Source organism: Pocillopora verrucosa, chromosome 10 (assembly GCF_036669915.1).
Source record: "Pocillopora verrucosa isolate sample1 chromosome 10, ASM3666991v2, whole genome shotgun sequence".
NCBI lineage: Eukaryota > Metazoa > Cnidaria > Anthozoa > Scleractinia > Pocilloporidae > Pocillopora > Pocillopora verrucosa.
The window spans coordinates 4,694,513-4,711,526 of record NC_089321.1 but is presented as its reverse complement, the minus strand read 5'-3'; the positions used below and the strand labels follow the sequence as shown (position 1 = coordinate 4,711,526).

Here is a 17,014-nt window from a genome sequence, read left to right as displayed (position 1 = left end):
TTTGTTATAGTTATCAACTTCGGTAAAATTTCCGCACAGCCCCATACTACATTATGCATTCAGTTCTTGGATAGAGGAAGCAATGAATAAAACAATACATCGCCATTGGGAAAACAGATTTGTTTTACAATAGTATGGGGCTGTGCGGAAATTTTACCCTTCAGTTACTTTGTTCATGTTTAGAAGTGATTTTTAATGATGTTTGTGGTATGTTGAAGTACAAAATCTAACCCAGTACTGGAACGAATTCCGACGATCGCCAAAAACAACCCAAGACGTCCAAGATATCAGGAAATCGCCATAACATATAGCCTTAAACGGCCAAAACATTTTAGTAAGATTACATTCCATCGGATGGCCAGAGCGATTTCAAGGGGATGGTAAACAAAACCAAAAACGAGAAAGAGTGTTGTTTTCCACAATTCTTTGTTTCCGAGAACATTACGGATAATACATCAAATTTTGATGCATTAGGACTCTCCCATGACATGTTATCACTCTCAAAGAATTAAAAGCAATTAAAACTAGAGCACGTAACTATAAGTAGAAAACAATAATAAGGGAGAGATGACCGTTTCTAGCTGATAAGAGACGAGTACCGTCATAGAACAGACAGGTTTGCTGTACACATATTATATTTCAAAGCTTGATTTTAAATTACGTATAATTCTTTACTCTGTTTCAGTCAAACGGCATTTACTTGCTGGGATTACTTATTCTGCCCCAAGAAACGTCTTCTTCTGAGGAAGCCGTAACTGTAGAACACCTTCAGGTAGGACGGACTATTTTTGTGCCGTATTACAAGTGCAGGTGTAGATCGTAAGGCCTTATCATCAACACACACAGTACTGTACTTGGAAATCTTTGATTAACTCGACTTACTTTTGTTGTAAATTTTTTTCTTCACAGAAAAGCGCATTCAGGGCTTTGAGGTTGGTCCTCTTTCCTTCCTGTGCATTTTCTTGTAGTTAGTGTGTATACATCATCTCTCCTCAAGAAAATCTTACTGTTCGAGCCTCATTAGATCCAACCGCAGGGAATTTTTTTTCTTCAGTTTTATTTGTAAAGTGCAGCGAAGGCATAGTCAAGTTTCCTCGAGCTGCATTTAAAACCTCGTTTGCTTATATTCCTAGCTTTGTCCGAAATTTTGATACATAATTCATATGTTATGGGAACCACATCGTCCTGCCCAGGAACAGATTGGCAGCTAGTGTTAAGTTGTTTTGTTCCAAAATAACGCTCTATCACCTTCGTCTTTAGTGAGTTATTGTGCTTAACTCTCTGCAGATTCTTGTTTAGTATGGAGCGAAATCGTCAACTCTTCAAGAGGTGAGATCTATTGTTTAAATTCAGCCTAACCCTAAGTTTACATCGTGAGAGATCGAGAATTCTTGAATAAGGGCAGGGCTTAGAAGTTTTGAAAATCTTTACATTGATTTTCTTTTAATTTACAGATTGTTTCCCCCAGACCTCTTCGAGAAATTTATTGATGTCGGTCATTACGTCAGGGAATTAAATGCCTACAAGTGCCTGGTTGACAAAATTTCCACTTTGACGGTGAGGTTATAAAGTTGTTTTTTGTGTATTATACAGAAATCATTGAACGGTATTAATGAATTACTCCGCTTGATGAATTTCTTTTTCACCAAGCAAGCGTTTGACAGAGCAGTCTCGAGTTCTATTCGACCAGTGGACTGTATTTGAAAATCGTTTTGTTCCCTAATTAACATTTCCTGGATAGTTCTCAACTTCTGGAAGCGGCATAGAAAGATAGAGAGGCAGGCTAACTTACATTGAAAGGGAGGTTACCACTGTGAAATAAACGTTTTTAATCCAAACAAAATACTGCAGATCACTATTGTTCTTGATGACTATAATTATGCTGCGTTAGTATTTTAATTCTTCAAATTTAGCCAAGTGAAAGGCTAAGCTGATAATAATAGACTAAATTTTCAGCTCCAGGAAAATTCAACTGTATGAGTGAGAGTTTTACTTATTAGAGTAGATCAGATTTGAAGGATTGACAGGCCTACACATGCGTCGGACAGTCTGGTTCCAATCGTCTGCAGTTTCCCCTTAACACCTCTCCGATCAAGACAACAAGAAATAATGAGTCTTTACTTCTGGTTTTGTTTCCTATAGGAGGAGGATATTTCAGTGATTAAAACCAATATTCAAGCCACCAATCAGAACAAGGCTCCTAGTCATTCCATCGGTTCATACGAAGTACTTGAACTTCTGGGATCTGGTGCATTTGGAAGTGTCTTTAAAGTAAGTTGACTCCGTTAGCTAATTGAACGTGGGTCTTGTGTTTACGAATGTCTGTTTACTCTACGAACACGTACATCTGTGTACTAAAGTATTATCGCTTTTTTAGCGAAAACTGTTGCTCATCATTTGATCACATTATCATTTTTATTTCAGGTTAGAAAGAAGAATGCTGGTCAGAGCTTTCTCGCCATGAAAGAGGTTTGGCTTTGTTTATTACTCTGGCCTAAAAACTTGTGCTTCCAACGTGTTAAAGAGACTTAATATGCGTCACTTCTTTTATCTTGTAGTATTAGAGATGTTTCTCTGGAAATTGTTTTATGCTCTTGCTTCTTTGAGTTCTTTAAATATCCATGGCAGTTTGTTTAGCGATCTCGGTACCTTTCTGTAGATGGGGAGATTAAATTTTGTAATTTTTATTTTTATAGATGTCAGTTCATAATCCTGCTCTTGGAAAGACGGCTAAAGACAGAGGAAAGAGTGTTGGTGAAATTGTTAATGAAACAGCTATCATGAAAGAACAGGTAACTTAACTGTACTATCAATTTTTATTCACTTCACGCGAATAAGGAGAAATCCACGCAATGTGTAGGCGAATGTGACGATAAGTTTACTCGCTGACCAGCGAGCTAAGAGCCGGGAGAATTGAATGGACTTCTTACAACAACTTGAGCAAAGTCTCTGGAGTCTCGTAGATTTTCCTGCTGCTTTTCCAATTTGCATTTAAATCACAAGGCACTCTGCGCAGCCAGTGCATTTAAGCTTCGATAATAGTAAAACCAGTATATTTTAATTTCCTTTTGCTTTTCAGCTAAGACACCCAAATGTTGTCAAGTACCACAAAGCTTTTCAAGAAAGTGAGTAGCTTTTCTTTGGTCATAAATTTATTTTAAGCAACTAAACACGCAAATACAAGAAAAACAAATTGACGTTTGTCTAGTATATTGATACCATAACCCTTTTTAGCCCAGCATCAGTATGTATACTCTTCATACTGTTCTCTTTATTTTCCTACGGAGCTGACAAGGAGAATTTGTTCGCCTACCAAGAGCTCCTTTACTAGGCGATCATTTCCTTTTTTTCTTAAGACCCCTATGTTTGATTCACCAATGATACTATAAGGAGAAATTAGATGTTAGTGACTCTCAGAGGTTAACGGCTTAGCACTCTGATAGCGCCAAGTAATGTCAGAGAAGCTGGACGATCTTACCGTTTCACTGTGCTGACCATTTCTTCTTGTTTTATACTTATTACAGAGGACAAACTCTTCGTCATAATGGAATTAGTCGAGGGCGCTCCTCTTGGCGAGCATTTTAATTCCTTGAAAGAAAAAGGGACCAAGTTTTCAGAGGAGAGAATATGGCATATCTTTATACAGGTACAGAACTGTGCTTTTCCATGATGGTATAAAATTATTTAAAGATACATTCATATAGGTCGAATGCGTGTGTTCATTCGCGTATTCGTTCGTATACTTTCTCATTCCATCCCTTTACCTTTTGAAAATTGATCTCTAATTTATTTTTCTTTCTTCTTTTTTCGTCTAGATTGTTTTAGGACTTCGTTACATTCACAAAGAAAAACACATCGTCCACAGGGATCTTACGCCAAACAACATCATGCTGGGGGAAAATGATAAAGTCACTATAAGTTAGTAGCTTTTGTTTTTGCCTTGTTTTGTTTTGCTATGCTTCTTAAATTAGAGCCTTCGTGGAAAAGTAATGATAATTCATATTTTATTCTTTACAGCCGATTTCGGTTTAGCCAAGCAGAAGAATCCTGATGCAAGTAAAATGACGTCGATGGTTGGTACAATATTATATTCATGGTAAGTATAAGTCATCAGTTTTTTTTGTTTGTTCTGACGAAAGTTTCGACGTCATTGATACTAATTTTTCAAGCATCTATTTTCGAGAAAATGGAAGCGGCACATTCCGGCATTCTTTAAATCTGCGATGTCGGAGAATATCATCTTTCTAGGAACGTATTTTCAGTTATATTTACCATCTTAAAAGTTAAGACGTTAAATCTTTTCATTACTAATTTTTGTTGTAACATCACTTAAAAGTTAATCGTAGTCAGCTGACTAGTGATTCCTTGTACTTGCGAAAACTGGTGAAAAGGAGTGGATGTGGAAACAAACCGTGAAATACCTCCCAGAGTTTATGCGAACAGAATATCCACAAGTGTAGACCGGCATTGTTTCCATGCAGAGTACTTTATCTGGGTTCTGGTGATAATTGAGTTACTGAATATCTTTATTCTCTGTTTTTAGTCCTGAGGTTGTTCAAAGCAAGCCTTACGGTGAAAAGGCGGACGTGTGGGCCTCAGGCTGTATTTTGTATCAAATGGCAACTCTTCAACCTCCATTTTACTCGTCAAACATGTTAGCATTAGCAAAAAATGTACGTCGGCAAGTGCGTAATATTAGGAGACCTTTGTTATTCATTAGTTGGCAACTGAACTTCAGCACTGATCAACGAGTTGAGCTGAAAAATCGCAACAACCGTTGAAATAGTCAGGGGAACTCTACTGAGTTTAAATTTTACATTTGTGTCAGTTTTAATGAATTTGTCAGTCATAATACAGTGGAACATCTATTCATGGAACACCCTCGAGTCTAGAAAAGTGCCCCTTATTAGAGGTGTCCCATCAGGTAACAAGTATAAATTCAGTTGATTGCACCTTTCTTGTAATTAACTTATGAGACCATGATTTTGCTAAGAAAAAGCTTTTCTTTATGTTGTTCAAAGCGGTGAAAAAAAAGTACTGAAGTTTTGTCGTTTGCCCTACAAAGTCATATCTACCGATGTTGACGTGGTTCCACTTCAAAAGTGACTTTATCGTGACTGTTGCACGTGAACCGTTTTGTAACGATGAAAAACTCAAAATGAACATATCAAAATGTCAGCCATGGACTGTTGCTCTACATTACGTGTCACGGGCAAATCACTTTGTTCTGGGTTTCATTTTTTTAGGAATTATAACTTTGTTTTTATCCCTCAAACACAGATTGTAGAAGCTAAGTACAAGCCCATACCTCCAGGAGAGTACTCGGACAAGCTGTCCGAGACTGTGACCAGGTCAGTGATAGAAAGAGTAGAGTGACCTTTGGTGCATATTGCTTTGTATGAATTATAAAATCTTATTGGCTGTGTATACTTTTGAGAATAGATTGTTAGTTTGACCGTGCGAACACCTAGAGAAATTTTTAGTTTTTTTTTTTTTTCATTTCTTTTATCGCCCTTTCTTGTACCGATGCGCGCAAAGCCGGAAGGTTAATGTAAAGAAAGGTTGATTGACGTAGCTCATTGTTACCGTGGTGGAGGAGTCTGGCTGAAAGCGGAGAGAAAAGGAAGTAGTCTTTTTAGGGGTTTGCAAGAGTGCAGTTAAAACCCAAATCTTACTGTGGCTTTGTTTGCTGCTGTTAACATTTTTATTGGGAATGTCACTGTTGTTTTGGCTACTAGAGCGCATTGGCTCACATAACAAGCGCGCATAAAGGGGTGCTGGAGAATGGTTTGAAGTTTCGCGTGCGAGAAAGAATTCCTTGCGCGCCTCTAACTCTTTCTTTGTTTTTTCCTCCGTGTAGGTGTCTAACACCCAATCCTGATGAAAGACCAGATATAATTCAGGTATGCTATGTAACGTCACAATCTCATAATAAGTGATTGTTAACATTTTCAATCAGTTTTTATGTTATAGTGTTTATATTCAACGTTATTTGTGTTTTGAGGGGAGAGGTCCCAGTCTTTGCATAGGCCGGAGCTGTGACACTTCATTTCGTGTTCTTGCATTTCTGTTATTCTCTTAAATTTTAAAGTGGTCTTTTTGTTCCAGGTTGCTGCCATTATCAGCGAAATAATGCTGGTGTATGTGGACAAGTTGCGGTCCAATGAGATCAGCCTGCAAAAGAAACTGGAACGAGAAAGAAAAAGAACCCAGAGGTGTGTTTTTTTCCCAAGTAGATGGATGTTTGTATAGCGTTAATAGACCTATCTTCAGATCGTTTGCCATTTTGAATAGGTTACTTTTTCCCTCTTAAGAACCTCATAATACTCTTCTGTGCTAATTTACGGTAATGAAATGGCCGTCGTGGAAGGTCCAATTTAACCGAAAGAGTTGTCTTACCTTGCAGGCATTATATCGAGGCAAATCGTAATATGCAGAACTACCATCGCCTTTTCTGGGCCTCACAAGAACGCTATGACAAGCTGGTGAACCTGTCAAGTAGTGGAGGAGCCGCTGGCTTCAGGAACGTTGACGTCCCTGAAGGTTCTGACACCGTCTTTGAGGCAGCGAGTGCCCTAGCAGAGTTCAACAAGAATGGCGTTCATAAAAACGGCGAAACAGAGTTTGCGAACCAAGTGGATTCTGGAATTGACATTGGAGGAGAAGCTCAAGCCAACGGAGTCCTGGGTTCCAGTATCAGATCACCTGAACAAAATGGTGGTACTAAACCTGAAAGTAGCTCGTCGCCAGGCTCAACGCGGCGGCAAAGGACTCTTAAGCCAGTTATTACTGATAAATCTAGTTACAAAGGGAATACTGAAAAATCATCCTCTTTAAACAAAGACAAAGATAAGCCGTTATCGGGCGGTAGGGTAGGAATAGAAAAATTGTCCAACAGTAGGACTATCGTTGAGAAACCAGGCGCCAGTTCTTCCGCCACTAATTCTCATGTTTTTGCGGTACCGAAGCCCCCGGGACCACGGAAAGGCGCGAGGAGACAACTTCATGTTGATTTCGCGGCCGGCAGCAAGGCTTCCCCGTCAAATGGTTCGAGTACTATAACAACAACACCTGTTGGCGGAAATTCATCTGGGATTCCTGCTCCTGGGATAAGTGAATTTTCATCGAGAAGGACACATAGCAGGTTAGTGTGAGACAGAAAGCCTCACGTTAAAGTTGAGGGTGGCAAAAATATGCCCAGTGGGAATTTTTCAACTTAGAAGACACCAGGGAAGGACCGTTAGGAGGCATGATCAGCAATAGCAAAGTATACTTTTTGTATGAGGTTAACTAAGGATTGAGGTGGGTAAGTTTCTAAAGCATATTTGGTGCTGCGTCGAGTGAGGTTTTACAAGATAATTGCTTTTATAAACTGGGTGGATTATGTCAATTGACCACTGTTGAGAGATTCTAAAGCTGACGTTTCGAGCGTTAGCCCTTCGTCACAGTGAATCCGATTCCCTCTGAGGAAGGGCTGACACTTGAAACGTCCGCTTCAACGAGAGTGAACAAGAAATATTGCTTATCTAAAAAGGACCTAATTCTTAGAAATAAAGTGTTTTAATGTCCTTCTGCTCGTTCCATTTTAGCTCATCTGTGGAAACGTATAGAAGACAGAGTAGTGGACAGTTGAAGGCACGACCTCGTAAGTATAATTTTGTTTGTTATTCGTAAATGCTTTGGACTGAAAGCCGAAAGATTACGTTTCAAACAACTTTTTACAACAAAGCGCTTTTTAATGTTAATATGTAAATCTGTTTGTTTGTTTGTTTTAGCTACTGCCGCAGCCACTCTCAGCATTTCTCCTCGCAAAGTGCGTCAAATAAACGATCCCATCTCCCAGATTCTCAACCAACTCCACAAGATCATCTTCATAACGCAGGTTCGCGATTAGTTTTTTGTCTTATGTCGTTCCCCTGTATTCGTCTAACCTGTGGGACATCAGTAAGCAGAATTGATCCTCGAATATCCAGCGCTAGTATTGTTGTAATGGGATACAGTAGCCGAGAAGACATTCGTTGCCGTTGCACTCTTAGTTCGACGAAAGTTCATCCTCGTTGTACTCTTTATTTCTTACCTAGTTCACTTGTTAATTTTTCATTTCCGTTTCAGTTACCACCTACATTATCACCAAACCCACAGAGAAGAATAGTCGAGCAGTTCAAGAGAGCTCTGTTTGCTCCTCAAAACAGCTCCTTCGTCAATCTTAAAAGCGAGGTCAAGAAGGTAAGTTCCTTTTCGTCACCAGAGGTTCCCTGGAATATTTTAGAATATTTTATAGTAGCATTTTTTTTAGAAACAAATGTAACCTTTCGTAAGATTTTGATGGATCAACGTTTGTTCCATTTGTTTTCATTTATCGGATATGACATTCCAATATGACCTATTTGGTATGCTACGAGTTTTATCACTCTCTTTTGTAAATGGACGTGATACATTAAGACCTTGTGGTCAGCACGCAGGGTTTAACTGGAGAGGTCCCTGTTCCGCCCCATTGGCCGCGTCTCTCCTGAGCATGGCACCTCCTACTTAATTAGTGACAACCTCCAACCAAGAGTATGAAATAAAACGTGGGGGGGGAGCAGGACGAGATGTAGAAGATGGGGGAAGGGGGTTAAAATGCGAGATACTAATATTCGATCATGCCATTGGAACCGGAACAATTTCTGATAGTTTGGCCAAGATATACATTTTTGACCTCTGTTAAGAAACGCTTTGTATGGTTACATGACAGGTGATTGAAGGGTCTAGAGAAGTTATTGACCTGAAGTTCGGGTTTGGAGATCCAGCATTCCTGCATCACCAGCTAGATACCGCTGACAAGTTAGGTAGGTTCAGAGAGCAAAATGTGGCAAGGTTACTGTGGGACATAAACGCGAGTCATTTTTTTTTACTGTTGGTTTTGTGTTCTTAGTGAGTGGAGTTAACCTTGAATCAGGCGACGCCCAAGAAATTGGCATAACATACGAGATGATGCAGGTTTGTGAAGGTTCCTTGTGCTTTAAATCTTGTCTCCAAGTTGTAAAGAAGATGAAAGTCTTCGAGAATTTTTTTTTCTTTTTTTTCGGCCCCAACCCCTTCAACGTCTACGAAAATTCGGAAGGATTGATGAAAGGTAAATGATAAAGTTTTTAATTTCCAATTTGTGTCGGTTTTCCCTATCGATCCTTAGTTATCTTCGTTCTTATGTTTTGATTTCTGTGTTTGTTTTTGGTATTTGTCTCCTGAAATAAAGATCATTGAAGGTTTTATTCAGTCCATATTGGCCATCTGTTCTTAACCCTTTCACTCCTAAGATCTTATTAGTGATTCTCCTAACTGTCTGTCATGCAATTTTTATGATGTTACTTCGGAGAATTTGGTATTGGATCAGCTTATAATCCTCTAATTGGTATTTTTCTTAATCCCCATCACTTCTCATCACACTTGTCATTTGTTTTTTTTTCCAATTTCTGCTACATCGTCGCTTATCTTCTAATTCTTTAATTTTTAGGAAGTTTTAAGATCTAAACTACGATTGTTTTATTGCAGAATATAATCGAAAACGTTCTCATGGAGAGTGGCTATTATGACATGTCTCCTTGTGCAAGGTGGGTGAGCATAGTTGCATTTTAATCTAGAGAAAACTTGAATTCACAGAAGGCTCGTACAGTTGGAAAGGTGAATTAACTTCATGTAGAAGGGCAATTTTCAATTTTGCCGAGCGTCATTCTCTCAGCTAATCAGATGAAAACTGGGTCACTGAGTTGGCTCCAGGCTACTAATTAGTGGCGACGAGCGAAGAACCGGGGCGAGCGAGTAAAAAAAAAGTCGGGAGTCAACTCCTTCTGTAAAACCCATCAATTTTTTCGTCTCTCGCTCATTCTGTCGTCTCCACTGACCGGCAGCCCGATATAGGCTGTGTTCTCTAGTGCTTTTGTCACTATGTTTTTCTTCAAGGTCTCTCTAGCTCTATGTGGAATTGATGTTATTGATTGGTAGTTATGATCTCTTTAGTTTTATTTTGACGTCCATCAATCAAAATGCACTTTACCGCACACCCAAAGCCCTCTTCCCTCTTAGCCATGGCCCCCTGTTTTGAAACAGCAATAGGAACAAAGTAATATAGAGCAAAAAAGAGAGGATGTGTCACTTGTATTCGCTCATATATTTTGATTTTTGCGTTTGACTTTGGAAATGAAGTTCGTTAGCATTACTTTCATCTAATACTATTTGTAATTGCACACAATTTATCTTTGCAATCCCTTCGTTTTTCCCCTCAGAAACCGAACGGTTCCTCTGGGTCCTATTGGCACGGTGCCGGCATCTGGTGTCAACTTAGGCCCCTCCAAGAGGGGTGGAACTTCCTAGTGTCATAGTGATTGGAGTCTTTCATAACAGCCACAATGGCAGCATGATATACACAGTCTTAACATCTGTTTTTAATGTGGAGTGTTAATGCTCGAAAACACGGTGTGGGATTTCTTTCAACATTCAGAGATGAATTGAAGCTTTCAGTGACAGTGGTTCTAAGCCATCTGGGATGGGAAACGAGATTCCTGTGGATGTAAATGTTTGTAAAAACGAACTTAATTTATTTTTTTAGCGAAAGTTTATTTAAATGCAGTCGATGAAAAGGAAAAAGGGAGAGTTTATCTAGACCGCGCATGTAAGTAAGTGTTTTCATTGATGTGTACCAAGAATTTAGAGAAGACGAACTTTTTGTATAATTAAATAATCGACCGCGAATAAGCAGAGGCGTAATGTAGTTTTAATTAGGGATCCTAATTGGTGGAAAATTTTACATCACTGTCTCGACCAGTCAGATGAAAGGTTTAGGCTCATCGTGTCTGGTTTTCAGTGCAATGACTCAGCATCGAGAGGTGCTCGCGCAACTTGGTTATCTTTATCACCTACCTTGTGAAAGGATTCCTGTCAAATTTAATCGGCTGAGCGCGTTGCCGAGGATCAACATTAATTTTGTTTGTTTGGTACGCAGTAATATCTTAGAACCAAAACAGTTCCCGATACTTCATGGTCGTGGAATTCAAATCCACGACCATAGGAAAGAGTTGCTCGAAGCTTCACAATGACACATGTTTGTTGTAAATGACGTATGTAAACGCTTCTCGTCAACTTCAGAAGTGGATTTAGCTTGAGCCAGCGTAGTTAATACCCTGGGGCACTGGAGGACCCTGGAGAAATGTAGTGCTGAGGGGTAGGGGATAGAGAACTGACTTTTTTCTCAACTTCCAGTGGCTTGCCGAGAGCTGAATTGTTTCTCAACTTCCAATAGCCTGCTGTGCAGGTATATTTGGTGAATAATTTTAGGTTAGTGCTGTTAATTACACTTCTCACCACCCTGTTAAATCTCTTTAGAAAAGAATTAGCAGGGAAGAGAAGTTTTCTATCGCTTTCTTTTTCCATGAGAGTGAAGTATGCACACCATGTTAAGAATTACTATTGAGTGAAAAATTGCTAATCAAAATGCAGAGTTTGTGAACTTAGATTCTATAAGTCAAAATTTTAAGATATTTATGCATGGAGTGAATTAGAATTGAATTTCTATTTTTTATTTTAAAGACGAAATAAAAGCATTTGATCATGTCATTTGAGTCTTGCAGTCGGTTTTAAGAAAGCTTTTACCAAAGGTGGCCGCCGATGGTGTAACGATTGGCTGCCCCCGGAGAAGGGGCCGTAGCGCAAAACACAAGCACGACTGCTTGCTCGTAGGCTAAACAGACGGTGGGAGGGAATCTCATAAGCGGCGGTAGACCTCAGCTTTTACTGAAACCCCTGCCAATGTAGTGTCACAATGCTCCTTGGTTAAAATATCATTCGCTCTTCCGTATCGGTCCTGAACTTTCTGAACCGTCTCCAAAGTCAAATATGCTAGGGTTTTTCGGGGCAGCAGAATTAGGCCCAGCTCAGACTCAGCTTGTATCGTGCCGAACCAGGAGCCCATTATTTGGGCTCTTGGCCGAACTTAGTTGCAATTAGGTTCGACCATAGCGTAACGGAAGCACGATTCAGATTCAGTCGACGGGCTTATGTCGTACGTAATTCAGTATTTACCGAAGCACCCTCCTCGCATAATCTGTAAAGAAGAATTATTCACATGAATCCCCCGTGGTAACGCACATCCGCCGAAGTACATTAGTATACTACACTGATTTATGAATTCAGTTTGGCACGACAGGGGTACGACGTCTAAATCACTGGCGTGCTAGAGTACGCAGGCAGCCCAAGCTCCAGCTGTGAGATGATCGTCTTGTGAAATACCGAATAGATTCGATTAAACGCCGCGGCGTTTATTAAATTTTTGTGATTCGAGTGCGGCGTTCATTCGCGGGCGGCGTTTATAAGAGAGCGGCTTTTATTTAAAATCCAAACAAAAATATGGTAGCCGACCATTTTAATTTTAGAGAACTGAAATAGATCTTATGTCGGATATGCTTTCTCGATATCAGAATTGGAACATTCAAAAGGATTTGTGTATAGGTCACTCAAAATTTCCAACTGCGATCGAAGTAATGATCGCTGTACGCTTTTTGAGTCTATTATTCGAATAAATGCCGCATGATGATACCTCGCCTTATTCCCACAGTGCAGCGCTTGTTGTTTGAACGCTTACTTTGTTGAAACGAGGCCATTATATCGAGTTATCCATGTCTACACTTTTGGGAGTGGGAAACCTGGAAACATAACTCACCCAAATGGCCTCGTATCAACAAAGTAGGCGTTCAAACAACAAGCGATGCACCGTGGAAGTATGGTTAGATCATTTTACATTGAAAATTTGACGGTATTTCTACTTTCTAGGAGCGTTTGTTTATTCCCATACAACCTCTTATATTTTCGCCAAAACTCTCACGCTAGATGATCCTGTCCACGGGCAGGAAACTTCAATTGAATCTTGGTCCTATTTAACAAGGATGGCAAACTTAAATAAAAAAAAAGGATGTATGAATGAAAACGTGGTGGATCAACATTTTCACTTTCCTCGGAATGCTCGCAAGAATTTTCGTGTTCTTCTTAAGCAGCAACCGACCCATAAGCGTTTACTGCCTCGGAATCTACTAAATCAATGGATTCATCTGATTCCATACTGGATTAAAACGCATAGTATTGTTTTACATAGTAGTATTTTGACAAGCTCACCAAACTTATCAGAGAAAACGCAGAAGCTAATTTGAGACAACGTGGCAAGATCAAAATAACTGACCAATCAGAGGCGCTATTTAAATAAAAGCAGTGGTTAGAAAAAAACAAACGACCGCGTTGCATCAAGGTTGGAAATGGGCCTTCAATTACTTTGCCGAACTTAATTAAACACTTGATTCGGACGCCGTGCTTCTGTCACGCTTTAGTCGCACTTAATTCCTAAATTTAATTCAATTCGCATTTCAAAATGGCCACTAACTCGAAGCCGTCGTTTTTTTCGAACCTGAATGTGATAACGATTGGAGACCTTATCCAAAAGGACCTAGAGAAGGCTTATTTTCTTCCACAACAACCGTCGTCGTATTCCAAAGGATACAGATTTCAGAATAGCACCAAATACCAAGTATTTGATTCGCCTCCTCCACCGCTAAGTTTTAACCAGACCTTGTTTCCATTGCGTAATCTCGCAACAACCGGTGATAAAATTCAATTGGTCATGGAAAGTGAACCACCGTCATATTTACAAGAACACTGGAACTTCCAGATTTTCCACTGGCATCGGTGAAATCTGTGGATGAAGCGCTACTAGATGACATACCTATTGTCACTTCGGCCGCGCTGCAGAGCATTCCAGAACACAAACAAAGTATTCATCCCGATCTTATGTACAAGCTGCAACTGAAAAGCTCTATACTCGAAATTGGAGTACCAGTTCCTAAGCACATGGAAGAAGACTCGATCAGTTTTCCATGTGTGGCTAAGGCTGATATGGGCTGGTGTGGTCGTGGAAGTCAGATCGTTCGAGGCGAATGGGAACTTACCTCCACAACAACTCATATCAGAGATCTCTGCGGTTGGGATGGAAGAATTGTGTTCTAAGAATTTATTCCAGGAGTCAAAGAAGTTCCCAGCTTTCAATTCCATCTTAGTAAATCTGGTGAAATGTTCTGGGTAGGAACTACGCACGGGAAATTTGATGGATAAAAATGGATAGCCGCTACTGTTGATTGGAGAAAGCAAGAGGAATACAGAGATCTTGTGCACGAAGAATTTACAATCCCTATCAAAAACTACCTTCTAAAAAACGGTTACTTTGGTCTCGTTACGTTCGAGGTTTTATTTACAGATCACGGAAAGTTCATGGTTGATTTAAATCCACGGGTGGGTGGTGAGACAAGTCACCTTCTTCTCGCTCGGTATATGGCATCGGTGTTTGGTCTGAAGCACTCTGCAATGTTTTCTGAAAATACGCACAATGTCTCCGGTAAGTGGTTGGTTCAGAAGGCGAACGGTCTAAACGAGAAGATTGAAGGGAGAATTGTAATCTTAGCTGTTGCTGACGAGCCTCATGGCTGTAATTCAGACGTGTCTGTCTTTGCTCAGAGTGCCGAAGAAGTTCAAGATATTTTTGGAACACTCACAAGTTAAATAAGAATCGCAAGGATGGAGATTTTATTAGCATATTATTAGCATTTTCTCTTTTTACATGATATATACTTTAGTTTCTTCAATTCTCTCTATTATAGTATATACTTCAGGAATGCGCATCTGATCATAGTCATGTACGGATGCGCACTAGAAATGAATAAATTATTATTATTATTATTATTACCCTACCCTCGAGACGCAAAATTTACTCTTGTGTTTCGTTGTAATCTAAAATTTCATAACCTATGTTACGTCGTATTATTCTACAACACTGTTGAACGAACCGTTTCAAATGGTCAACGTTTTTGATCAACTAACTGTAAATACAGAAATAATTAAGAAATTAGTAAAAATTTTAATTTTTTCGCTGCTTTGCGCATAGTTTACATGAGACAAATTATGCAAATAGCCTTAAGTGCACGATGAGAAAAAAACCGGCCATGCTTTTTTCCGAGATTAGAGTCCTCAGGTGCTGTTTACAATGGCTGAATCTTTAAATCCAATTCAATGTCTTGGGTTACATGGAAGTGTACCTCTGCTGTCCAAAAGAAGAAAACATTTTGGCACCCGTAGACTGAAATCTTATCAGAGTTCTCTTAATTTTTCATTGTTGTTGCCGTAAACCTTTCTCTTTTTGCTCGAATTTGTATTCTTAGTGTCTTTAGGTAAAGAGGACGTGAGGTACTGAATTCTTAACAAGATTGTGGCTCCTAGAAACATCCCAGGTTCAAGATTGTGGCAGGGTGAAAAGGAAGTTCAGTCACCTCACTTTTAACTTGAGTTTCTTAGGTTTTTTTTAGTCTTAATCTCGGTCGCAATTGACTCAGTTTTTATTAATTCGTGCAGACGATTTTTAGGAGCAATTTTCCCCCTCTCAATCATTCTTGAGCGTTGAAAAGACTAGGTTGATAAAGCAGTGGTGACATATTGAACGTATCTAACAGACAGCTTCAGATGGATTACTGGCGGCAAGAAAACTAAGTGTGATAAAATTATTTCAGTAGCATAAGCCATAATCTGTCATAACTGAGGGGATATTGAATGTCAGGAAGAATCAATATCGGCCAAAACTAAAACTTTGATAAACTAATGATTGGCCCCAAATTTGCTTTTTTACACTTTCCATTGCATTCCCAATGTTGAAACTCCATTGTTGAATCACGAAATTTCTCATGTTTGTTTCCTTTCTGAATCTTTAGTTTCAAAACACGGCTCAGGTCAGTCATCTCCACAGTTCAGAAAATTTACAGAAACAATTTGAAAATTTGCTATAGAAAACTCGCACCATCTTCTCGACCAATCAGTGTTTGGTTATCTGCGCTTTTTAGCGCTTTTAGCTACTCACTACACCTTGATTTCTTGTAGACTCCATGAGATGTAGACCTCGGTTCTGATTACCCGTGGCGATCACTTTAGATTTGGTTTCACGAGAATCAAACGCAAATCACTCTATTTGGGGAATGGTTCTGTGCTGCGATCGATACAGAAAAAATAAATAATCATGTAAATGAAAAAATAATTTGAGAAAATTTTAAGAAAGTAAGAGTGGTGTAAATTGAAAAATTGACTAAAAAGAAGCCAATGGTCCTAGTAATTTCATCTAATCCACGTTAAAATTTGTCCGGAGTAATCAAAACGCATTCAAACCTTCCTTGTACATTAAGTTGCCTGCGTGCTAACCTGTTCTATGTGTTTTTCTGAAATTGTATGTGTGATTATTTCTTCCCACCTCTGTTGAAGGAAACCTTCCCAAAGTTCTACACCACTTACAAGCCATGGGCGTTCAAGGTGGGTGTGGTCAGAAGCTGCCTAGCGGGTGGGGCTTCCTATATCCCTCTGCTAATTTCTCAAATTGTTCAAGACATGGTTTGCTGGCACAAGAAAACCTCTATGCAGTCTTGGAAATGGACAACATGCCTGTTACTGATTTGGAATGGTGCCCAAGTCAAAAGCAGTTCAAAATAAGGAAGAAATAATATCACTTAGCTAGAGAGTGATGAAGTGATGTGTGGAAAGATTGCCAACTACACATTTTGTTTAGCTGACGTAATGTTGCAATGTGTGAGTATTTCTGAACTGAGAAGTAGAAGGGGACAGTGCCTAACAGAAATTTATTAGAGGGGTTGATACAGCATCCACATGATCTCCTACTCCACTTCCTAAAAGCAGAGGGGAGGGTGATAGCCCACAGAGTTAGATGTTGAAACACTTCAAAACAAAAAAGAAGAACAAACGGAATGATCACCCCTCTCATAACACGTGTCATGTTCATGTGCCAAAACACCAGTGTCCAAAATCAAGCATTTTGATTGAAAAAAAATTCAGATAGTGAGGTGTTCACCCCAGCCTTTTAGATCTCATATCCTTCCTTAACACTTATCCCTGGATTAACTATATCAAATGGTGCCAACCCCCCCCCCCCTCCCTTTCTGTCCCTCCAGAA

The 17,014-nt window shown here is 39.5% G+C and overlaps 1 protein-coding gene and 1 non-coding gene across 2 annotated transcripts; both read left to right on the top strand.

Annotated features, from left to right (window-relative positions):
• The first annotated feature begins 638 nt into the window (after window positions 1–638).
• LOC131771357 (serine/threonine-protein kinase Nek10-like) lies at window positions 639–11,589 on the top strand. The gene is made up of 23 exons (XM_066173442.1): window positions 639–772; window positions 910–932; window positions 1,288–1,329; window positions 1,455–1,557; window positions 2,143–2,271; window positions 2,425–2,469; window positions 2,697–2,792; window positions 3,080–3,125; window positions 3,525–3,646; window positions 3,816–3,918; window positions 4,018–4,096; window positions 4,544–4,673; window positions 5,281–5,351; window positions 5,861–5,903; window positions 6,109–6,215; window positions 6,407–7,144; window positions 7,590–7,645; window positions 7,776–7,882; window positions 8,113–8,226; window positions 8,735–8,828; window positions 8,915–8,979; window positions 9,532–9,590; window positions 10,263–11,589. The coding sequence occupies exons 3-23, from the start codon at window positions 1,301–1,303 to the stop codon at window positions 10,348–10,350; spliced, it is 2,424 nt and encodes an 807-aa protein (XP_066029539.1). The 5' UTR covers window positions 639–772; window positions 910–932; window positions 1,288–1,300; the 3' UTR covers window positions 10,351–11,589.
• Window positions 11,590–13,333: 1,744 nt separating this feature from the next.
• On the top strand, window positions 13,334–14,855 carry LOC131771373 (uncharacterized). Its single transcript, XR_010718987.1, has one exon. It is a non-coding gene; the product is annotated as an uncharacterized protein (transcript).
• Window positions 14,856–17,014: the final 2,159 nt, after the last annotated feature.